Source organism: Panthera pardus, unplaced genomic scaffold, assembly GCF_024362965.1.
Source record: "Panthera pardus isolate Hobbes unplaced genomic scaffold, ASM2436296v1 HiC_scaffold_25, whole genome shotgun sequence".
NCBI classification, from domain to species: domain Eukaryota; kingdom Metazoa; phylum Chordata; class Mammalia; order Carnivora; family Felidae; genus Panthera; species Panthera pardus.
This window is the reverse complement of record NW_026526821.1, coordinates 29,241,030-29,265,854: the sequence shown is the minus strand read 5'-3', so window position 1 is coordinate 29,265,854 and position 24,825 is coordinate 29,241,030. Positions and strand designations below refer to the sequence as shown.

The following is a 24,825-nucleotide window of genomic DNA, read 5'->3' as shown; positions in this document are numbered from 1 at the left end:
CCTTCACACGCTGGCCGACATCAGTGGATCAAGCCATACGAGGGGAAGGGGGAAGGAAGGAGGAGCAGGTCGGGCCTGAGCCGAGCAGAAGGCAGACGCTTTGAGCTGGACGTTGAGGCAGAAGCTTCTGTTTAGCCCGGACTGGCCGACTCAAGAGAGCACGGTACTATTGCCAAAACGGAATCTGTCAGCACAAGGGACCGGGAAGCTATGGGCTCTGCTTGGGGTCATTTCGAGGGGCAGGGAGACCGAGGAACCACCAAAGCGTGCACGAAGGCAGAGAAGGTTCCGGCTGAGTTAGCAGTGCTGTGGCCTCCTGGCTGCAGGAGGAGAGGTGCGGCTTTGAGGAGGGAAGAGCCCGGTGCGAGCAGAGGCTGGGCCTCTCCGGGAGTCTCCTCTGCAAAAGGGTTCCAGGGAGGACTTTGAGGTCCCTTCCCACTCGGCCCAGCAGCCACACAGAGAGCACGCAAAGCCTGCCTGGGACAAGGGGCTCCCTCTCCCGGCAACCTTGTCTATTTTTGGACATCCTATTAGAAAGTTTATTCACTGAACAGTGAATAAACAGTGATCTGTCCCACACAAGCCCACACTCCCTTTGGACACTGGCATGTGGGGAACAAGATGTCCTTGGGTCATCCCTTCTGCAAAAGAACATGGCCGCTGCCCCCCTTCCTCCTCCACCACCTTAGGCAAAGCAGCAGTCTAGTACAGCCCGTGCTGATTGTGTTCTTTTTAACTTTTATTTTGAGTGTAAAGATGTGAGTGCCACGACAGTGTGAGTGCGGGACAGTGCCTCCCGCGGTGGCCGGAGGGAGGAGCGGGAATGTCCCAACTGCATAGGCTTGGGATCAGCAAACCGTCCGCACCGTCTCCTCCCCCACAGCCATTCAGAGAGTCGCTGGGTCAGATGCCACTCTGTCCTGCAGCATTGCCGGCCTTGAGGGCCGAGCAGGGCCACGGGGCTCATGGGAACGTGCAAAAGTGAATGCGTCTCAGGGCGGGAGGTAGCCAGCCCAGCCCGGGAAAGGTGGGGGGGGGGGGCGGGGGCGTGCATGTGCCGGAGGCTGGGGGTCCCGTCCGGGCTGGCTCGGGGGACGTCGTGGATTTCCCAGGCTGGACATCATGGGCGGGAGGGCTCACTCCACAGGCGAGCGCCGCCTGCCCCGTGTTACCCAAGTTTGTATGGGGCCCCCTCGCGCCCTTCATTCGGCCACGTCGATGGACAGCATGGCCTTGATCGCAGGGAATTTGTTGCAGGAGAAGTCAGCGAGCAGCTGCTTGGTGCCACTCCGGGTGGGCAGGATCTCAAAACGCACCCGGGACCGCTCCTTGGGGCGCAGGGTCGGCACGCTGGTGGGGAAGCGCACCGTCAGGGTTGATGGCGAGGTTCGCGGACCTCGGGCTAGAGGGGCCCCCTGCAGCCTCAAGTCTTGCGCTGGTGGGGCTCCCTCTGGCTCCCTCCCTGAGTCATGCCCCACCCCCTGCTAGCTTGGGGCCCCTCAGCTGGGGAGGGAGGGAGCCCCATGATCTCCCACATACGGAAAGCCCTGAGGACTGGCTCCCAGCACCGGTGATCTGGACTTCCTGGGAGTTCAAGTCTGGTCAACCCCCAAACCAGATGCAAACGTGGGTGCCCGCGTGCGGACTCTCCCAGGGGCTGCGGGGAGGCTGCCTCCGACCCCCTCCCACCGCCCCACACTGGCCCCTCAGGCCCGGGACTCACTCAATCCTGAGGCTTCCCAGCAGCAGCCCGCTGCCCTCCACCATCAGCACGCAGTCCTTCACGGGCTCATCCAGCGGGTTGGAGAAGAGCATCTGGACGTTCACGGGCTGCTGCACCCGGGCCTGGTCCAGCACCTACGAGGAGAAGGGTTGCCGGAGTCAGGACATGGGCTGGTAGCCTCACCTGCCACTTGGTGAGAGCCCACGCAGGCTGGGTGGACAGCTCAGTGACAGGCAGCCACCCCTGCAGGGGCTCCCTGGGGGACCGCTGCCAGGCCCCGTGCTTCTGACGGGACCCCAGGCTCGGAGGGAGAGGCGGCACGTTGTAGTGACTGAGAGCACTTTGTCTTCTCTGCCCCTCTTCCTGGTCGTGCTGGGAAGGGCAGCCCTGCTTCCCAGGAGGGCCCGTTCCACGTGGGCTGCTCAGAGGGCGGGGGACTGTTTCATTCTGAACTTAGAACTTTCCTGGGGCGCCTGGGTGACTCGGTCGGTTAAGCGTCCCCCAGTCTTGGTTTCAGCTCCGGTCGCGATCTCACAGTTCGTGAGTTCAAGCCCCACGTGGGATTCCGCGCTGACGGTATGGAGCCTGCTTGGGATTCCCTCTCCCGCTCTCTCTGCCCCTCCCCCACTTGTGCGTGAGTTCGAGCCCCGCGTGGGGCTCTGTGCTGAGCTCCAGCTCAGAGCCTGGAGGCTGCCTTGGATTCTGTGTCTCCCTCTCTCTCTGTGCCCCTCCCCCACTCACACTCTGTCTCTCTCTCACTCTCAAAAAAAAAATAAACATTAAAAAAATTAAAAAAAAAAAAAAAAAAGAAAAGATAAAAGCAGTATTTTCTTTGAGGCTCCCACTCACCGGTCTTTTTCTTCCCTTCCAGCCTGGAAGCCCTCTCCCTGGGAGGCCTGAGCCCACTCAGACCCCCACTCAGAGCCTCATGCTCCTCTCCACAGGACATGGCATTGGGCCCCTCAATTCAGGCCACTCTCTGATGACACCCCGGTCTATCGATGTCCTTTGAAACTTCTGGAGCCAAAGTTTTCCCTGCGTGTCATGTGTGGTCTGGACAGGGCTCCCTCCCCGCACTGTCCTTGGCCAGAGAAGCCTCGGGTTCCCATCAAGAAAGCAACCTGGACTATTTGTTTGCTGTCGAAGAGAGAGCTGTGCTTCTGTCCCTCCTTGCCTTCCAAAGAAGGAGCCAGATGAGCTCATGGATACGTAAACACTGACGTAGTGTTCACACTGATATTTGGTTTTCGTGTTATTTGTTCTTCTTGCCTTATTGCTGCTTACCACCCTGTCCAGTTGACCCAAATCTGTATGTGCACCCAAAAGGGAGGATAAGAGCCACCAGAAATCTGAATCTGATTATCAGTGGTTCATGGGCCAACGTGAGGGACATCACCCTTTGGGACAAAGTTCAGATTTCATGGTCTGATTCCACAGTATAACGTCCTCAATGCTTGCTGCGAATCCGTGCTGGGTTAGAGAACGGGACTTCATCCGAATGGTTACCTTTTCATACAGATTACCCTCACGGGTTTAAAAATCCGCACCCTGCTCTGAGTGAGCTGTGCACGGATTCTTTCAAATCAAGGTAAGAATGCGTGGTGCTCTGCAGGCTGATGTCAAGGCGAGATTGTGTTAGGAGCAAATTCGCACAGAGACGTCCGAAAGAAGAGAGATCAGATGCCCTTTTGAAAGATTAAGTAAGAGAGTTCTTGGTGGCACATTTCCAGCCTATTTGTATTCTGATCTCCTTTCTAAAGATATTATAGTCTCTTCAAAGACAAAGGCCACTCGATATGGAAATCCAAAAGCAACAGTGTTGCACAACAGTGTTGAATAAAAGAGAAATGATAAAGCTACAGGGGCGCCTGGGTGGCTCCGGTGGTTGAGTGTCTGACTTTGGCTCAGGTCATGATCTCACGGTTCTTAAGTTCGAGCCCTGCGTTGAGCTCTGTGCTGACGGCCCAGAGCCTGGAGCCTGCTTCTGATTCTGTTTCTCTCTCTTTCTCTCTCTGCCTCTCCCCTGCTCATGCTCTGCCTCTCTGTCTCTCAAAAATAAATGAGCTTTAAAAATGAAAAAAATAAATACATTAAAAAATTAAAAAAAAAGATAAAGCTATAAGAATATTTGATGATACTGGATAAAGGAGTATAATGGGGGGAAAATTACCTTCACTTAAACACTGATCATTTTAACACAATGTTTTCATAACTGAACCAGCTGCTACCCAGCGTCCCCTCCCAGCTTCAGCTGTCCATCACGTCCATGGAGAGGATGCGTGGTTCTTGGAAATGCCTTGGGAAGCAGGAGAGGCTTTGGCACACAGGGGACAAGCACCAGCTGATGACGAGGACGCGCGGGTGGGGAAGAAGGCAAGCCGGAAGCCAAGTGCCCTGCTCTGCTCATGACTATTTTACAAAATCTGATTAGCTTCTAAGATGTGGCAGCAGGGGAGCCAGTGATGGGCCCAGAGCAGGGACAGCGCCTCCCCGGGTGGAGTTTACAGATGGGTAGGAGAATGGAGCCAAGGTCAAAGTGCACAAATACAGGTATAACTTCAACTAGAACAGATGCCATAAAGTAAGAGCACAGAGGGCTCTCAGGGACCTATAACTGGAGACCGAGCCTTATTTGGCGGGGCAGGGAGGGGACGCGTCAGGAAACGCTTGTCTGGGGAAATGGCCCCTGCAAGGGAGGTATTTTATTATCGCGATGACAGAGTTAGAGCAATGGAGCCACAGAGATCAAGGGACTTAACTCAGGGTGGCTGCTGGGAAATTGGTGGGGCCTGGGTACAAGGTCAGGCCCAAGGGCTGAACGGCTGCCCCTCTCTGTTTTCCCCTAAACTCCCTGGCCAGGACAGGGGCTGCTCTTCTGAGGTGGGGGACCACTGCCCACTCTGAAGCACAGTCTAGACGATGCTCTGCAAACGTGGCCAGCAGCTAGGCTGTGGGCTAGACCCACCCCTTGTGAGTCTCTGTGATTCTCGAGCCTGGCCCCGCCCGGAACACAGCAGGTGCTCAGAGCTGAGGAACCCCTCCAGCGGCTTCTCAGCTGATGCCCCCAGTGCATCTGGAACCTGATCCGAAGAAGCCCAGGGGCAAATGTGTTTGTTTATTACCAGAAACAAGGATTCCGGTCTGAGCGGGAACGCTGGGCCATCCACTTGGCGGAGGCTGGACCTAGGTCCCTGACCCTCTCAGCGGGGAAGGAGCTGCTTTGCGGTTTGGGGGTATTGGTAGGGCTGGGCTGGCTGGGGAGGCGCCCATTCACCGCCCCCCTTACCTCCAGGGTCAGGCTGGGGTTGTCCAGGATGATGTCCCTTTCTACCACCACCTCTGCCTCGTCGGAGACCTGGCACACGGCGGTGGTCCGGATCATGTTGTCTGCCTTTAGGTACTTCTCGTACTGAGCGTATGTAATCTTCACGGGATGCTTTATTTCTGGAAGGAGAAGCCGGGGAGGGCAGAGTGAGAGAGAGTGGGGTGGACTTCTGGAACCTTCAGAGCTGATGATACCAAGCCAAGGCTTCGGGAGCTGGCAGGGAATGTCTGCAGCCCGGGGCTTGACTGAGCCCTCCCTGCTGGGCCCGGTGGGAAACAGGCCCCTGTTCTGTGCAGCCTCTAGAGCCGAGGCTGGGGAGAGACCAGGACTCCGGCTGGCTGGGCAGCTTCCCAGGAGGATGGGTTGGATGGGCTGGAGACACTTCCCTTCCTGGAACATGTCAGAGGGCAGGGAAGAATACAAATGTTAGCCGATTGCCTAACGATGACGACAATGGCGATGACAACAAAATCTTAACTAGGAAGGGAAGCCAGGGATCGGCTGAAGAAATCGAATAGCCTGGGATTCTATTGCGACAGGTCCCCGAGCCACCTCGCCACCGCTGGTCTCTCCTGCTTCCGAGTCCCCCCAGCCCACACACCAGGCGGACGCGGCTTTGGAAGCGCTCCCCCCACCCACCCCCTCCAAAATCATGTTCCTCCTCTCCCATGCCACTTCACAAAGCTCCTTGCTGGCTCAGAAACGAACAGATGATCATAAGGGGGAAAGGATAGGAAAAATGAGGTAAAAACAGAGAGGAAGGCAAACCATAAGAGACTCTCAAACACAGAGAGCAAAGTGAGGGTTGGTGGGGGGGGGGGTGGGGGAAATGGGGGATGGGCATTGAGGAGGGCGCTTGTTGGGATGGGCACTGGGTGTTGTATGGAAGTGATGAATCATGGGAATCCACTCCCAAAGCCAAGGGCACACTGCATACCCTGCACGTTAGCTAACTTGACGATAAATTAAACAGAAAAGAAAAGAAATCACGTTCCGATGCGTCCGTCTGGCCCTGCATCCCTGAGCCCAACTCACCTCCCCCTTGAAAGAGCCCTTAGTGATTGTCATTGTTCCTTTGACCACACAGACACATGGTGGCCAAACCACAAGGTTCCTTCGGCTAGAAATGCCTCCCCCAGCTTCTGTCCATTCACCTGGCTTTTCCCAAGTCTCAGGGCCCCTCTCCCTCCTCTGTGGTCCAGGCCATTCCCGCCTCTCTCCCAGGGGTCACACTGGGTGGCCCGGGGTGCCCCGGCACCCCTATGCCCTTTGAGAGGGAAGCTGCCTCGGCTGTTCGCACTGGAGGAATGTACGAGGACTGCCTCGACTGTACAGATGGATGTGCAGAGTTGTGGTTGTTTCAACCCTTTCTCTCATGTGAATTCTTTTTGGTCCACAAAAATAGCTCTCCCCTAGAGCCTTGAAGGGAGACAGCAGCCCGGCGGTTGCTTCTGGAGGGGGGAAGATTTCTGCTGAAATTCTGCCAGAAGACAGGTTGCTAGGGCTGCAGCCTCCTGACAGGTGTAACACCTCTCAGTGTCCCTATAGACAGAGCTCTTCTTTCAAGACGGGCTGTATAATTAATCAGTTTTTATTATGGGAAGCAAATAGCCACCCCACCCTTGTTAATCTGCTTTGTAAGTCCCAACTTTTCATAACAGCTTGGCGGATTTTGCCAACGTGGGCACGCCTGCCTTCTAATCCTCTCAGAGCGCCGGGCCTTTTTCTGCCCCGCCTCGCTCCTTTCCCATCTGCGCTACCCAGGACCGGGGAGTTTCTGCTCCTCCCAGATTCTCTGGCCTCCAAGAACACCCATCACTGCCGAGGGAAATCGGGAAGCTTCCCCCGTGGCTGCGGTGTGGGAAGGAACATTGGACAAGGGTTTGAGACCCTGCTCTGTATTGCGACCCGTCCGGGGGCAAATCTGAAAAGTGGTTCGTTGTGGGGTGGGGGTGGGGTGCGCTGGGGTGGGGGTGGGGGTGAGGCGTGTGGGAGGGGTAGGCAGACATATAATCTAGAAAATGGGGGGTGGGCCTGGATTTAGCATCAGGACGCCCAGGGCTGAGACCCCCGTACTGCCGCTAGCTGTGACGCGTAAGCTCTTAAAGCAAGGTCACAATGTCTGCAAGCCTCAGTTTCTGCCTCTGGGAAAGGGGATACTGAAATCTGCCCGTTTCAGAAGATCAAATGAGAGAGGATGTGAAGAAGCTCTCTGCACGCTGAGCGAAGTGCGTGTACCTGCAAGGGACGTCGCGGTGTGGCTATTAACTGCCAGAGCCTCCTTCCTTCCTCCCCCCAGGGGTGTAGAAGGATCTGGGTTGGCACCGCCCTGACCTGCACTGTTCTCACTGTGACAGCTTTCAAAACTTCAAAACCCAAGGCTTAACCACAGCAACCATGGGCTGCTCCTCTCTTAGTCAGCTGAATCCGTTCCAACAGGAACCCTCCAACCCCAAAAGAACATGAGCCGCCTTGGATGCATGGCGTCCCCACAAACCACAGGGCGAGTTACCTTCTTCGGGATCCAGGGATATTGTGACAGAGTCCTTCCACACTTCGTGTACCAGTGTGCCGTTGTAGACGATGGTCCAGGCCGTCATGTTCACGGTCACCGTCTTCATGTCGCTCGTCAGGTTTTTGAGTATCAGGGCCATGTTGACTTCTTTGCCCACCTCCAGGATGCCGGTGACCTTGAACTTCCCAGAGATGCTGGGCTCCCTCCCCCCTCTTTCCAAGTGTCTCGCAGACGTCGCACCAAAAGCCATGCGGGGTTTAAGTTTCCCCAAAGCCTTCTCAAACACTTGTCTCTCCTGGCTGGAACCTGTGTGGTTGGAAAAGAGGGAAACATCTCAGGGAGGGGGTGGAGCCTGGACAAAGGACAGCGCTCTACCTGGAAAGGCAGCCTGGGACTAGTTGGCTTTGCCCACTGAGCCACGATTCTCATCGTAGCAAGTGGCCACGCTCTTGGGGCCTCCATTTCATCCTCCTTAACGCGAGGCTCACAGACCCACCAGTCTGTGGCGCTTTCCCATTCAGTGGGGAAAGCTTTAGCGACACCTGCACCAAGTTACCATCTGGCTTGATATTTTGCTCAGCTTAATCAGTGTAGATTTCGTGCCCCTTTTCTTTGTTTTATTTATTTATGTTTGGATAAAAGGTCCCTGGCGAGAACAAGCAGGTACTTTAAAAATAAGTGACGGGGACATTCGTGTGGCTCAGTTGGTTAAGCGTCCGACTCTTGATTTTGGCTCAGGTCATGATCTCAAGGCTCGTGAGTTCGAGCCACACGGCAGGCTCTGCAAGGACAGCACAGAGCCTGCTTGGGATCCTCTCTCTCTGCCCCTTCCCCTCTCACGCTCGCTCTCGCGCTCTCTCACTCAAAATGAAGAAAGGAGCTTTTAAAACAGAAAAAGTAACAAAAACGGAGTAAAAAAAGGTTAGAGTGAGTTCATAAGCAAAAAGTGGGGAAAAAAGGTTATGATTTAGAATTGGCTTCATTAAAAAAAAATTTTTTTTTTTTCCAAACCACTTCACCGTGTTATTCTGCTTTGTTTCTAGAGGTACTTTGGGGTCAAAGAGTGGCACTTCTGTCCGTGTCAAAAAAGAACTTCCTGTGGTTGATTTGGTCCCGCATTATGACTGGTTTAAATTGTCGAGAGAGTTCAGGTTTTAAAACCCCAAGGATGGATTTTCTGACTCCGACTCAGATTGTGAACACTGCTAAATGTGACGGTAGAGATGTCCCCTGGAGAATGGCCATGGTGACCCTCAAGGTCGTGGCTCTTGGGCATTAAGGTGAGTAGCCACCTCCACGCCTCTGGGCCAATGGTGGCCACACAGTTCACATAAGGCTCCCTGCCTTGACCTGAAGATAGACCCAAGATCAAGGAGAAGGTGCACTGACCCTCCAGGAATGTGGGCAGACATACACAAGGAAGGATTCCCATGTTTGTATCTGCAGACCATACTTAATGGCCCCCGTCTTCCCCAACCAACTTGTGACATTTTTAAGACACCAGATGACTTATCGTAAGCACTTTACAACTTAGCGAGGCCTTTCCCGTAAGTGACATGTAACAACTGGCTGAGACCTCAGAGGCCAACCCATCCAAGGCCATCGTGTTAAAAGGAAGGCCTTAAGAGAAGACACGACCGATCCAAGCAACTGGTCTAATCATGGGGTTAGAAGCAGAGAAGAGGGCCAGTCCCCACGTGTCTATACCCGTAGTCCAAGCTTCCCCCCGAACATCCTACTGAAAAGGAGACAGGCAGCCAGATTACCCAAGCTGAAAGCTCCTGGTGGGCTGGGTTCTTTCTGGTGCCTTCCCATCTTCTAGCAGAGTTGTAAGTCCACACCCAGGGCTGGTGTCTGTGCAGGGAGCTGAGCCTTCTGTCCCCAGGACCTCAAAGCAGGCGTGTTTGCACAACGAGGCGCAGAGCCCAGATACCTATATAGGTCACCTGCTGAGCTTACTCAAGACTCAGCTTCCTGCTACTGTCTTCTCCCTTGGTGTTGACGTTGTGCAAATGCTTAGCAACCCATTTTATGAGCTTTTCCTCCCCGGGGCCCTCGGAGACAGGCCGGCGGGCATCATTAGGTAAGGAGAACCGGGGACAACAGTCATCAGCTCTGCTGTCACGCAGAGGCTGGGGCACTGTCCTGCATGGACTCACCCCAACCTGGCCACGGCCCAGCCCTTCTCCATTGGTGAGGAGGTTTGGCTGGGACAGGCAGAGCCCCTCAGTAAGCAGAATCAAGGGGTGACAGCAAGGTAAGGAAATCCACAGGATATATGTCCAAGGAAGCAGTACACTTCAAAAGGCACCTTGGGAGGTCATCATTTCAGTGCAGCGACAGAAGTCCAAGTTGATAAAAATCACCACTATTTAATACATCCTCACTGTGCCAGGCACTGCTCTTGGCCCTTCCTGTGCACAAGCTCATTTACTCATTTATTTATTTTTTAACGTTTATTTATTATTGGGAGACAGAGAGACAGAGCATGAGCAGGGGAGGGGCAGAGAGAGGAGGAGACACAGAATCCGAAGCAGGCTCCAGGCTCTGAGCCGTCAGCACAGAGCCCGACGCGGGGCTCGGACTCACAAACCGCGAGATTGTGACCTGAGCCGAAGTCGGGCGCTCAACCGACGGAGCCACCCAGGCGCCCCTGCACAAGCTCATTTAAATCCTACTGAAGACAGGCATTGCTGTTCTCATGTTACCGGGGAGGGAGCCAGGGATCGGAGATCCTAAGACTCCTGCGTGAGGTCTCCTGGTTATAGGTGTATGACGGGAACTGACCTCCTGCCCCCCGGCCCCTACCCTTGTTTCTACATCATGACAGTGTTGAAAATTCTTCGACATCTCCCTTCCCCCTGGCCTGTGAGCTCAGGGAGGGCAGGGCTCCCGTCCGCTGTGTCGCTCATTGCCTCCCCGGAGCCGATCACGCAGTGGGCACCAGCTGGGTCTCAGTCCATGTTTATTGACTGAGAGAAGGGCTGTCTGGTCCCAGCCCTGGGGATGGCCTGCAGAGGCACCTTGGGGACCAAACTGAGGCTACCGATCTCATTACCCTAGGCCTATGCTTCCAAATGTCCATAAATACCACTACCCGGGCAGGTTCCCTGCCCTCCACCACCAGACTTGGAATCAGACCCCGTCTCCCGTGCTCAGCTTTCCTCTTTTGTGAGCTGCAGCCGACATCAACAGCCAGCATTTGTGAGAGTTTTGGGCTTCACTCCAGGGCGTGCTCTGGGTCCCTTTAGGGGAGCACCGAGGCAGGGACCCACATCCTCGGGGGCTTTGCCCATTTCGGAGTCCGGAGAGTGTTTCCTGCCTGTGTTTCTTTTAGGCTAGCAATTTCTCCTAAAGCCCCCGGGCAGCCTCCCACGGGAGTCGTGTTTCTCCCCGTGATGTCCCATCGCAGGGCTGTCACCCCAGTTGTGGGAAAGGGTCCCGGCCGGAGAGGAGCCGCACTGCCAGCTGCCAGGCCCCGCGGCAACATTCCACGGGCGCCGCGTCTGCCTGTGATGGTTCCGTCCCCACTGGAAACAGTCGGAGGAACTGGGCGTTAGGCGCCAGGGAGCAGTCCTCCCATTCAGGCCGAACGGGCTGAGAGCACAGGAGGAGGAGGAGGAATTCTCTCCCTCCTCCGCCCTCAAAGCCGTCTTCCCACCGCCCAGCACTGGGCGGCGCAGCCCCCAGGGGCTGTGCCCCCTTCCTACCTTCTGGATACTTGTACTTCTCCGTGATGTCCATGCGAGAGTTGCTGCCCACCGCCTTGGTGCTGATGTACCTGCCGATGCTGCGGGTGTCCGTGGAATTCTGCTTCTGGGTGTTGTTGCGGACGTCGTGGATCCAGGTGATGCGGTCGGCGTTCACCTCCGCGAAGACGAAGGGCATGTCGAAGTCCAGGTTCACGTCACCCTCTCGCACGGCGGTCACCGAAGCGGGGCCGCACTGGAACACCCCTGGTGGCCCAGGCGTAGAGATTGGATGCGTGCCAAAGCCAGGCCAGGCGGGCGAGAGCTCACCCCGGGGAGGCCGCCCACGGCGACGCAGCTTCTCTGCCTCTACCCCCTGAGACTCCTTTGGCCCCGGCTGCCTGCCCCACTCCTTTGGCCCTGGGCACGGGCCCTCCCGGGGGTGCTGTTATCTGCCGTGGTGACACCCCGCTCAGACGGCACTTCTCCGGAAGACTGGCCAGTCCCGCAACCCGCTGGCCGCCCCGGGGGGCTGTCTCCTAAAGAGGAAAATCTTGCCGTCTTGTGCCCTTTTCTACCTTCCCAAATCCTCACCCCCTATTCCCAGAAGAATACCCTAAACCCAGCCCGCAGGGGTCTTGCTCCTCTGAGCTCCCAAGCCCTGCCTGTCCCCTCGCGCCTCCCGCACTTGGCCGAGGTGGATCAGACAGGTAGAGACAGGTGTAGATGTGGATACACAGGATACAGTTTCATGTGACATTCAACATGAACGTAGCCCGCGACACACGGCCCGCAGGTCACAAGCGGGAAGAAGAAGACTTCCTGGAGAGTCTGGGGCCCAAGCCGCAAAGGGAGAGGCCGGAAGTGGGAGCCGAAGCCCTGGGCACCGGGACAGGGAGGGGGCCAGCCTGCATGAGGAGAGCTTGGCTTGGCAGAGGGGCACCGTGGAGGGGACAGAGGTGCTGGGGGCCCTGATCACGGAGGTCTCCAGCTGAGCGGGGGACTCTGGGCGAAATCCCTGGGCAACAGGGGACCGGAAGGTTTCTGTGCTGGGAGGGACAGGCTCCTCGAGGCAGTGTGGGGAAATCCCTGTTGGCAGAGCGTGGCGTCTTCCCCTTGTCGCCTGGCACGTGCCAGGGCCTCCACAGCAGTGACAACAGTCACGTGGGCGAAGCCACTCGTCCAAGTAGCAGCCTGAGCCAAGGAAAATTAGGATGGGAAATCTATGCTGAAAATATTTTGTCTTCGTTCCATCGAGCCTTCCTGACATCGAGCCTTCCTTTCCTTCCATCGAGCCCTCGGGTGGCTTTCCTGAGCCGCGTCCACTGCTGCACAGAATTGAGAGGCCGGGACATAGGGTGAAACCCAGAGGAGGGGGCGGTAAGCAGGGCTGCTGGAGGGTTACCTTGGCTCCTCTCCTGGGGGGTGGCGTCCAGGACCTGCCATCCACTGTACGAGGGGCCCAGGTCAGTCCGCACAAACCAGCCTTCGTTCCAGACGTGGAAATTCCTGCGGACAGAACCACAGATTGCAGAGCTGGCCAAAGGCCACGAAGCAGGAGGCGGCAAAATACCACACCTCTGCCTGACAGTGCGGCGCCCCTTAGTCACCGAGCGAGTTTCCCCTGTGCCAGCTACTGTGCTAAACCTCACCGAGCACCTAAGTCCTCACAGCGCTAGGAAACAGCGCCTTCATGCCGATCTCATAAGAAGGAGAAACTGAGGCTCAGGGAAGTTAAGCAGCTTCCAACAGTACGGTCACAGTTTGGATCCAGGCACCCCTAACCCCCAAACCTGGGTCCTCGACCACGATGCTCTACTGCCTTTCTGAGGAGCAGAATGGCCCCAGGTGGGAGCAAGCATCCAAGCAGGGAAACCCACACAGCTTTTTTTCCTGCGCGTCCTGCTGGGAAACACGTCTGTATCTCACGCCAGCTGAAAATAAATGGGGCTGCAGCAAGAGTGACAGGTCTGGCTAAGAGCCACGTGCTTCTGGGCTGAGGTCTGGCTGAAGAATGACACACGCCAGCGCAAAGATGTTCTTCGTCAACCGAGTCACCTCGTCTCCCAATCTGCGGGGCTCCGTCGCGTCTCCAGGGATAGCCAATTAGCCGATGTCTCCGTCATCCCACCTGGTGGTTCTGCCCTCTCCTGTCCTCTCTACGCCCACTGCAACTACATTAGCCTTGGCTTTGGCAGCTTTGATCCAACTAGAAGAAACTGCACATCGGACACGAATCCAACTTCCATTCGACTTGGAAACACAGCGTTTTATACTCGTGAGGTGGAGAGAGTTTGAAGCCGAGTGCCCACTCAGAAACCATAAAGGAAAAAGATCGATACATTTGACTAGGCAAAGATATTAAACTTGCATATACCAGCCAAGCAAGCAAAGTGTAGTTCCATTTCCCGTATGGAAGAGGAAGCTCCTTGTACGTGGTCCCTTCCGCAGGTAACAATAAACTCGGAAAAGGAAAGCAAAACAAAACAAGCCCCCCCCCCCAAAAACAAAAAGAAAATAAAAACCAAAAAAACTAGACAACTACCTGAGCGTGAACAAAACAGAAGGATTTTGGAAAGGAGTCTGAACTTGGAGGAAGGAGCCAGCGTGGGGCAAATTGGACTTTTGGTGACTTTGCCCTAAGTCAGACCACATCTGGGGCGAGGTGCGGGGCAGTAAAAACTTCAACGGGTAGCCCACATGTTTCTGACCTGAGGAGCCAAGAAACAGCCTGGGTCAACCAGGGCCACTAGACAGTGAGGGGGAAGCCCTGGAGGGAAGGAGTCAGAGAAAGAAAATCCCAGATTTGTATATAAACTCTGCCCAAGCCTCTGGGCGACTCTGATCCATGCATGTATACAGCAGACAGCAAGCAGTCGGCTAAAGATAAAAGAAGTGAGCTGAGATTCGAGTTGTTTCCTCCCATAGGGTGAGATGAGGTTTGCAGTTTGGACCCAGCCCAGGCAGGCTGCTGAAATAAAATAACAGAATCCAGACATCTCAATGCCCGGGGTTACAGTCCCAGATGACTCAACATAGGAAGAACCAGAAAAACATGACCCATTCTTCAAGGGAAAAGGCAACAACAGAGAGTAACCTTAAACCAATATAGATGTGGGAATTATTGGACAAGGACTTTAAAGCAGCTCTCGGAACGAGGCTCAGTGAAATACGGGGAAATATGGCAATAACAAGTGAAAAGAGAACTTTTAGCCGAGCAAGAGAAACTATTTGAAAGAAAAAAAAAAAAGAACCAAATGGAAATTCTCAACAGAAAAAAGACGAATATCTTAAATTAAACCATTCAATGGGTGAGCTTATTTGTGGAATTGAGAGGACAGAGGAAAAGTTCTGTAAACTTGAAGATAGACCAGTGGAAATTGTCCAAGCTGAAGAAGAAAGAGAAAAGTGGTTGAAAAAAGATCAATAAAATAGGGAAAAAATACGTAACATATACATAGACAGAGATTTACTATAATTAATATTACAAAGTACTTATAAATCAGTAAGAAAAACACAAGAGGACGGGTCAAACACACCAAGAAAGGACAATGAGCAGGCAATTTTGGTAAGAAATACAAACGATTAGGGCACCTGGGTGGCTCAGTTGGTTAAGCGTCCAACTCGGTTTCAGCTCAGGACATGATCTCAGTTCGTGAGTTTGAGCCCCACATCGGGCTCTCTGCTGTCCTCGCAGAGCCCGCTTCAGATCCTCTGTCCCCTCCCCCACCCCCGACCTTCCCCTGCTCATGTGCTCTCTCTCAAAAATAAAAAAATAAAAACTTAAAAATTAAAAAAAAAATAAAAACTGTCAAGTAAACATATTAAAAAAAAAAAAAGAAATACAAACGATCACTGAACATATGATTACCCTAGCATACATTTAATCCCATGACCATGGAAAGAAAATTAAAGTGACAAAGAGATACCATCACACCCATGCAAGGAAAAAGACAAAGGCCCAGGATGATGCATGTGGTTGTGTGATGCCTGTTTCCAGATGTAGGAACACAGGCACTGTCAGAGCTCACTGGTGGGAGTTTAAATTGGGGTGACATGTATGGAGGGCCATTGGGTAATGGGTACGAAAAACCTTTAAAAATCTACATACCCACTGAGCTGGTAATTCCACTTCTAGGCATTTTTTCTATAAAATAAGTCACACGGGCTCACATAGGGACACGTGGAAAGGCGCTCACCGTGGCATTGTTTGCAATAGCAAAAACAATGGAGGAGAAATTCGTCAGGAGGGAAATTGCCAGAGAAGTTGCGGCACAGCCATGCACCAGAATATCAGAAAACCGTCCAAAAGAATGAGCAAAACCAAGCTAGCATTTACGTGGAAAGACGTCTAAAATATATCAAGTAAGAAATGGTGCATGGTCCCTGATTTTTAACCACCACACGATCCTATCTGTCTCTCTAAATTTTTACTTATTAAAAAATTTTAAGAAAAGAAAATGCAACAAAAAGAAAAGAAAGAGAAAAGAAAAGAGAAGAGAAGAGAAGAAAAGAAAAGCCAAGAAAAAAGAAAAAGGGGCACCTGAGTGGCTCAGTCGGTTAAGTGCCTGACTTCAGCTCAGGTCACGATCTCATGGTCCGTGGGTTCGAGCCCTGCATCAGGCTCTGTGCTGACAGCTCAGAGCCTCGACCCTGCTTTGGATTCTGCGTCTCCCTCTCTCTCTGCTTCTCCCCAGCTCTCTCTCTCTCTCTCAAACATAAAATAAAACATAAACAAATTTAAATTTTTATTGATTGACATAGAAAGATATAAAAAATTATAAAATAGTTTAACTTGATCCTATTTGGGTCATGAAAACCACCACACATCCATCTAATGTGTGGACAGGACAAAGGGTCTGGGAGAATCCATCTCAAAATGTTATTAGTGTTTTTCTTTGGGAAGTAATTTTGCGCATTACTTATGTACTTCTTTGTTATTATTTTATAATCAGGAAAAATTTGTTTTCATGTTGCATGTTTGGAAGAGGCTTCCTGTGGGGCCAGACGGAAATCTGTGTATGCTAGGCAGCTACCGAAGGAGTTAGAAGCACCCCGTCAGTACTTATGGGGTGCCACATGACCGTGCTAGTCCTGCAAGGAACGAGGGGAGATATAAAAAGTCAGCTCCAACACAAGGCAGAAGGGGATAAGGCCATAAGAGGTGAATAAACAGATGAGTAAGAATAATACGAAGCAAGGATACGAGTGAAGAAAAACAACGCTCTTATTCACGACTGCAGTGACCATAGGTCATCACAATCTTTCTGGAAGGCCACAGTAGTAGATGTCAGAAGCCTTAAAAATGTTCCTTCCCTTTAATCCAGGACATGCCATGTCTAGGAATCTTTCTTACGGGACTAATCACAGATTGTGCTCAAGATTTATATCTGAGAACGTCCATTAGTGTGTTATTTATAACAGGGAAATAGATAGGTAACCTAGGGAATAGGGATTATAGTAATAGCAAAGGTAGGAAAAGAAATAATGGTTCAACCATACAGTGGAATTTGACACACTCAAAACCTTATTTTGGAGATTATTTAAAGACAGGGAAAATGCTCATCATGTAATGTTTGGGCGAAAGCCCAGGACTTTAAAACAAACAAACAGGGGGCGCCTGGGTGGCTCCGGCGGTTGAGCATCCGACTTCGGCTCAGGTCATGATCTCACAGTTCGTGAGCTCGAGCCCCGCGTCGGGCTCTGTGCTGACAGCTCAGCGCCTGGAGCCTGCTTCGGATTCTGTGTCTCCCTCTCTCTCTGCCCCTCCCCTACTAGTTCTCTGTGTCCCTCTTCCTATCAGAAGTAAATAAATGTAAACAAATAAAATAGAAAACAAACAAAACAGCGAGGTTCGTTTCCAGGTGTGGAAAAAAAGGAGGATGCATCTGTGATACGCTCTGTCTTGCACCCTGCCTCGTAAAATGTATAATCCCAATTCCATAAACAACTGATGGAGGAAAGATGGGCTGGAAAACGATCAACTACTCAAAGTATGTGAACAATGGGACTACAGATGGCTTGCATTTCTTTATTCTGAAACTGCCTGTAACTGGGGGGGAAAAAGGGTCATCATAGAAAGGATTGCTAGGAAGATCCATAAGTCTTTTGGAACGGGCCTCCAAGATCAGTGAGAGTTCGCCCGGGAGAAAGCAGGGGGTGTGAGGTGATCAAGGGATGGGACAGGGATGGGAAAGCAGTAGGAACACCAAGTTTCGCGTTCGTCTACTTCCTGGCAGAGAACCCTAGGGGAAGGGCGGGTTTGTATCAAAAATTGATAAGTTGCTGGATTTTAATATTTATTTGCAGGGCGGGAATTTAAGAGCAGATAACAGATTACATCCTGGTCCCTCCCGCATTTGGAAGCCAGGACTTTACGCACGATTATTTGGGATGCATGTGCCTGTCTCTCGAGGGGTTTCAGGAGGGGGGGGGGCGCTCAAGAAAAGGACACACTGCAGGTGTTAGAACTACCTGAGGCGTTTACTAAAAGATGCAAATTCCCCTATCTACCCCCACCCCCCCACCTAAGTCGGTTCTAATATAATCTTGGAAGTTTATAAACCATTGCCTTAGAGATGGCATCTGCCTTCTGCTGAATTCATGGGGTCAGGAGACCCCATCTAGAAAGGAACCCCCAAAGCCCTCTCCCTTCCCCTGGTAGACTCCCATTTGTCCTCAAAGCAGTCCAGACACAACCTCCTCCAAAAAGTCTTTTCCTGATGCGGGGAGCCAGTGCCAGCCGCATTCTGGGCTGTCTCTGAATCTCGCTCAGGATGCGGTTATCTGGGCTTTTCTCCTCCACACCTGCCAGTCTCCTTACGCAGCCGCGAGCTCCTCTGGCCCAGTGCCTGCGTCTCGCTCCTCTTGGGGCCCTGGGCCCCGGGCAGGGCCTGGCACGGGGGACGCACGTCATCGTGTTTTCCGGGGCCCGGGCCATTCTGGGAGCCTTGGTTTCCTCGCCGCAAGTGTGAGCGAGGCGCGTTGGGGCGGCCGCGTGTTCGTGGAGGCCGGTAGCCATGGAGAGATTGCATCACGAGCCAGCTAACAGGGTGAGGTGTGGTTGCCAACAGCTCTGCCCCAGAACTGGGCAACTCTACCTCCCTGTGACCGGGCAGGGCGGGCCCCACGTGCCTTCTATCTCAGAGCTATATAAAGTCTGCAAGTAGAGTCAGGTCTGTGACTCCAGAAATTGAGGAATCGAGTCAGGCGAATAAGGAAAACAGGCCAGAGATGTCAAGGGAACGATAACCTTGGCCGTACTTGTTCCAAATCTTTTGCTTAGCGTTCAGTGACAGAACAAGGCCCCACAGGCCTCCTCTACAGTGGCTCGGAAAGGAACCGAATGAAAGAAGCATCTCAAACTAAGCTCCCTGCCCCCACCCCCAGAGGAGCCTGATTCTCGAGAAGCGAATACTCCAGAACCCTGTCCCTCTTAAGCCGAACCACTGGCATGAGCAGCATGGCTTGGAAGAAAACCTACCCCACTGGATGCAGTTAATGTGATTTGAAGAAAGATCTGGAAGAAATTGCTGAGGTCCCCCGGCCTAGCCCTTCGTTTTGCAGATGGGAAACTGAGGCACAAAAAAGTTAAGGAACCTATGTAAAGTCATACACTTTAATTTAGAAAGCCTGAGTGTCTCTCTTATTTCTCTCTGGGCCTTTGTTTTCTCATGTACGGAATCAGCAGGTCCCTCCCCAAGATCCTTCCAGTCTCCTAAGGTTCTCTGACTCGGGAGAGTCCTGTTGACAGGGATCTGTGTTCCACCCCTCACTTGGACCCGAATTCACAGTTTGACTTTGGGCAAGCCATTTCCCCTCACTGAGCCCATGAGATAGCGTTTAGTCTTTTTAAAAGATGTTTATTTTTTAATTTTGAGACAGAGAGAGAGAGAGAGAGAGAGAGAGAGAGACAGTGCACCAGCGGGAGAGGGGCAGAGAGAGAGGGAAAGAATCTCAAGCAGGCCCCTGGTTATCAGCGCCGAGCCGGACTCAGGGCTCGATCTCACCAACCGAACCGCGAGATCCTGACCTGAGCCGAGATCGAGAGTCAGACACTTAGCTGACTGAGTCACCCAGGTGCCCCGAGAGAGAGCGTTCAGTCTCCCAGAGAAGGGCCATCTGCCACCGAAGTGTGAATCAAAGAACCAGTCCCCTCCATCTGCACGGGTTGGACGGCACCCAACCTCACCGCAGCCCTGCTTGGCATCCAGCCAAACCAGGAAAATCTCAGAGTCAGCAGGGTTCGATTGCTCAAGGTAACATTAATCAGGAATAATAACAATGTTCTCTGGCATGTCTCTGGTACCAAGTTGCCTGGGTTCCGAATCCCACCTCCACCGTTTGCTGGTTATGTGCCCTGGGGGGGGGGGGGGGGTGACTCTGTGTCTCAGTTTCCTTGACTACAGAATGGGGGTGATGACGATACCGCCCTACCTCATTGTTCCTGAAGACCCCGTGTGGGCCCCGAGAGAAGTGTCCGGTAAGCAGCGATTGCTCAACAGGCTATTCGTCACTGCTGTCATTATCAGGCACTATTGGCCATTTCACCTCACTTGATCCCTACCTTCTATTTATTACCTGAGGCAGATCTGAGCAAGGTTCTCCAGGCTTTCAACATTTGCAACCCGCAGAGATTCGGATCAAGGTTTTTCTGTCCAAACCCAGACTATCCTTCTACTAAGAGGTTAGCGAAGTCCCTCCAGGCGGAGGACGACTTGTGGTTTCTCTCCCTCCCCGCCACCACCCCCCCCCCCCGGGTGGCATCTGCACAGAAGGGACAGCACGGGTCCCTTGGGAAGGGAGACAAAAAGTGGGGTGAGCCGGAGTTGCAGGGAATCGAAACAACGAAAGCCGGTGAGAGTCTTAAGGGAGCCAACCCTCGTATGTCACTGATGGATAAGCGTGGAACCAGAAAGATGATGTAGCTTACCGAAAGTCCTCGGGCAAGATGCTAGCGGGGCTGGAACCAAGACTCAGGCCTCCCTGTCCTTCTATCAACCAGTCCCCACCTGCAACCGGTAGGGAGTGGGGTGGGGAGGGACCCCTGGTTGCCACTGCTCTCTGAGGAAACTTCAGAAGAAGCTGGTGGGGGGTGAGAGGGTGAGGGGTGAGGGGTGAGGAGACCCCCAGCAAGAATCAGAGCTTTTGGGGCCTGATACCCTCCAACAAGCCCCCCCCCCCAAAAGACAGCAGAGACACCCTGGAATGCCTCCAGGGGCCCATGCTTGTCCTAAGATGGTCGCATCTGGAATGAATTATAAAGCTAATGTGGTGTGGTAGTGTGAACCAATAACCACGAGAGCTGGATCCTAATTCCAAATTCAGCTTAAAGGCCCCACATTTCTGTTCTCAGGAAGCCTTCCTTGAGGCCTCCTTTCCCGAGCTCCCACGGTGCTTGCCGTCTGATGTGTTTCCCTGGCATACCACACACCATCCTGTGTTGCTAAATGGTCTTGACTAATGGCTTGCCCCTTCCCTGTCTTCTGACAGCAGCAGAGGGACCGAGTCTCAAGCTCTCTGGTCCCTCTGAGGTTCCTAGCATGTAGGACAATCACAGAAGTGTTGTGCCCAATGGGACCTCCCCTCCCAAATGGTATTGGGCCAAGCATCAACTCTTGTGAAGGAAACCAAGGCCAGGAATGACATTGCCCCAGCGATGAAAACAGGTTGCGGTGGGATTTTGGACACAACAACAAAAAGGAGAAGAAAACCAGGGAGAAGAGACCAGGGAGAAGAAAAAGTACCCATTTATGAGAAGCTGGAAAACAAAATCTTGCTAAAGCAGCAATGCCATTAGAGAGGAAGTTGTACGTGCACAGATCAAGAAAGGACATCCTGAAATGAGCTTTCTCTCCCTCATTACTCCCTGGAATCCACGTGACCTTGGGTGAGCTACATAAGCCTTACGCTCCTTCCGAGGCGAGGGGATATTGATATCACCCAGTTCCATTGTTGGTGTGGGGGTTGTTGTTGATTTGTCTGAACAACTTTTCCCATTAGTATTTAGTCCCCTTTGACTCATTAAATCGGTTACACTAAGAGCATTTCAGAAAAGCTGGACCTCCCTCTTCTGAGAATATTAAGTAACAGGGAATATTTTATAAGACTGTCTCAGAATTGAACGTCTGGAAATAGATGGCATCAGGTTATCTAGCCATATGCATGCATGTGAGGGATGGTGTGTATGGGGGGGAGGGATAGCCTTTGAAATGGATTAAAACAGTAGATTATCGACATAGGCCTGTAGTTCTTTGCATATATCGGCACAGAGATATCTACGTGTATGTACAGATATAGACATAATTATTTTCAGTTGCCATTTGGTAATAACTTGGCTTACTGCACAATCTCAGATAGCTGTAATAATATTTATTGCATGTATATATATTGCCATATGAAGTCATAGGTCTATGTCTATAAGTTTTATATAGCCTGCCTCTGGGGGCCATCTATTATACATTACATGTGTATGTGTGTGCACATGCCATATATACGGTTAGAAATGTATATGTTCAATTACATACCAAGCTTCTTATGTTCAGCTGGAATCCAGAATAAACTAGCTTTGTATCGTATCGATCCAGGTACACGAAAAGTACATATGCATAAGAGAAAATGTGTTGCTTTCCTTTAAGAAAGCCCCTAAGTCATACGAGTCGCCTGAAATAAGGTAAATTTATATTTATCAACGGAAAATCAATAGTTTCAGCATTTACCGTTCTGAAGTACAGAGGGTCTAATGGGCCCTGTAAATTCAGGGCGATTGTGCACAGCCTGTGAGCCATTGGTTTTCACTGGTATCAGAGCCTTCATCTGAAGGCAGGGGGGTGGACTGCCAGACTTCCCAGGACCCTGGGAAGGGGTGTTTTGGATCTTCCTAGACGTCTAATCGGCACCGCCCACGTTTCCATTCCAAAGCTTGTGTCGATGCGTTAACTTGCCTCCCAGCTCCTGTTGGGAGCTGGGTCCCAGAAGCCGCTCAGGGCTGGTGCTCAGAAAGGGTCAACTACTCACCACACGCTATCACTGCCCTTGTCCATGGGTCTCCCATAGGCGTCATAGTACACGTCCACACTGAGGTTTCGGTCTGTGTCATGAGCCGAGTTGAAGTTGGTGACCACCCGGGAGGGAATCCCGAAAGAGCGCAGCACTGCAAGTCAAGGGGGCCATATGAGGACCCAGGCTGCTGTGGACATGACCCTCCTGGGGCCCCCTACTGCGGCCCACTGACGCAGAGTACCTGTGTTGAGGGTCCCAGCAAAGACCCAGCACTGGCCATATCGGACTGGCCTGAAGCCAGACCTTTTCCACTCCTTGAGGATCTCCACACTGCCATTCCAGTTCCGTGGGTCCCGGCCACCCGTGTAGCTGCCGCTCCAATTCCCAGAGATCACACCGTTGTCATCATTGCCGTTGACCTGGGCAGGAAAAACCCCACATGAATCAGCGTAGAGTTCAGGGGACAAGGCGGCGAGATGAGGAAGGAAACCGGGGACATGGTCAAGTGGTTTCTCTGTGTCTTTCTGGCTGATTTGGGGATGATCATTGTAATAGCGATCCTCTAGGGGCACGGAACAGTTTAGCAATTTAAAAGTGCTTTGGGCCATGATCGATGGCCCATGACCCATCTATCAATCCTGTGAGCGGACTCACATGACCAACTGAGGCTCCACGGCTTTTCAGTGGCAAGGCAGAGTCAGTACCCCAGCCTGCCAGAACTCAGGGACTGTCGTTGATGTCTGACTTGGAAGTCTATGAAGCAGCCAACTTCTTGGAACGCATAAAGATGGAATATTGCTTTTCATTCATTCACTTCATTCATTCATTCATTCATTCAACTTAAGATGTGATTCTTGGGGAAGTAACAAGCAAGATGCAATGTGAACAGGGCACCCGATTAGGAATCAAGAGACCGGAGTTCCATTGTCTTTTAGAGACACATATTGAAGTCTTTACGAATGAAATGATATCCTCAAACAATCTGTAAAGGAGGGGGTCAGAGTGACACAAGACTGGCCTTGAGTAAAGTAACTACTGAAGCTGAGGGTGGGTCCACGGGAGTTCAGTTTACTCTTTCCTCTACTTTTGCGAAGGTCTTGGCTTTTCCATGACAGAAAAGTTAAAAGAGAAAGAAAGGAGAAACCAAGTTATAAGGCCAACTTTGCCACTTGTCAGCTGGGTGACTAGGGGCAGGCCATTCAACCTCTCTGGGCCTTGGTTCTTCACCTTCCTTCCCCTACAGGGAAAGTTAGAAACAAATGACTTCCAGCGGCTCAAGTGTTCGAAGTTTAGGAAACTTTGACAGGCATTTAACCCAACCATCGAGGCTGCGAGGCCTGCTCCCTCTCTTTGTGGGGCTCCGCGAGTGGCAAGACCGGTGAGAACAGATAGTCTGGACCCAGAAGGATCTTCACCCAGCCTCCCGCAGCCCCTCCGTATGAGGGATGTGCTCTTCTGCCCAGCTTACGGGAAGGCCTGGGCTATAATCGTGGAATCAGGCAAGACGGGCCTCCTCCAAGATGGAAGATTGCACGGCCCAGCCCATCTCCTGAGTCACAGGTACCCCCGCCACAGCCACCGGAGTGGTAATCAGCAGGGTCATCTCCAGCTGAAAACAGAGCATCTCAAAGCACTGCACAGGCCATAATTAGCTCAAAGCCCAGCCCGACCAGGAGGTCTGGAGAGAGTGGCAGGGAGGTGCAGCTCAGGAACTTGGCACTGAGATACGGTGCTTTGTCCCCAGGGTCAGAGTGAGTCAGCAGCTGCCAGAGCCGGCTGGCCTCACCCACCCTCTCCTGGGCCTGTGAGGCTCAGCCTCCCTTAACCTAGGCCTCAGCTCCGTCCCACCCCTCCCGGGCCACTTGGTTTTCAAAGCTCAGCCTAGGCCCCACTTCCCTGGTTCTAGCCCACCGCCTCCATACTCCCTGGGCCTCCCCTCTCCTTTCCTGCAAGGCTCCGTTTTAGACTCCATGCCCTTGCAGGAAGCCCTTTGGTTAGTAAGCAGTCAGAAGATGGTTCCAATTTCTAACAACGTAACGAGCTCATTAACTCAGGCTCCAACTCAAAAGTAGAGACCAGGAATGCCTCGTCCATTAACAACATCCAGAAAGGGGGACACCTTCTGGGCAATTAGTTTCAGAGGATTAACGTTCAAGAGCTCTTTAGCTTTCAGCTTTTTTTAAAAAAAATTTTTAATGTTTATTTTTGAGAAAGAGAGAGAGAGAGAGAGAGAGGGAGACACAGAATCTGAAGCAGGCTCCAGGCTCCGAGCTGTGAGCACCGCGCCCGACATGGGGCTCGAACTCACGGACCGTGAGATCGTGACCTGAGCCGAAGTCGGATGCCGCCCAGGCGCCCCAACTTTCAGCTTTTTAACTGGTAACTTTTGAGCAGATTGACTCCATGTTTGGACCCTTTCTAATGGAGGCTTTCTCTACACAGCCAGTACCTGAGAGAGAGAGAGTCCTCCAGGATCCAGCCTGTGTGTGTGTGTGTGTGTGTGTGTGTGTGTTTGGGGAGGGGGCACAGGTCTTCCACGTGGAAGAACTGAGTGAATGCCAGAGGCCGTGCA

At 52.6% G+C, this 24,825-nt stretch overlaps 1 protein-coding gene across 1 annotated transcript in view; it reads right to left on the bottom strand.

Moving 5' to 3' along the window:
• Nucleotides 1-721: 721 nt before the first annotated feature.
• The window catches only part of TGM3 (transglutaminase 3), a 38,847-nt gene continuing 14,743 nt past the window's right edge, over nucleotides 722-24,825 (bottom strand). Inside the window, exons 6-13 of the mRNA XM_019462739.2 lie at nucleotides 22,495-22,672; nucleotides 22,269-22,404; nucleotides 12,658-12,761; nucleotides 11,274-11,519; nucleotides 7,561-7,869; nucleotides 5,010-5,167; nucleotides 1,724-1,857; nucleotides 722-1,350 (exon numbers count right to left, since the gene is read on the bottom strand). Of these exons, the coding sequence (XP_019318284.1) occupies nucleotides 1,203-1,350; nucleotides 1,724-1,857; nucleotides 5,010-5,167; nucleotides 7,561-7,869; nucleotides 11,274-11,519; nucleotides 12,658-12,761; nucleotides 22,269-22,404; nucleotides 22,495-22,672 (1,413 nt within the window). The 3' untranslated portion in view covers nucleotides 722-1,202. The remainder of the gene's footprint in view (nucleotides 1,351-1,723; nucleotides 1,858-5,009; nucleotides 5,168-7,560; nucleotides 7,870-11,273; nucleotides 11,520-12,657; nucleotides 12,762-22,268; nucleotides 22,405-22,494; nucleotides 22,673-24,825) is intronic.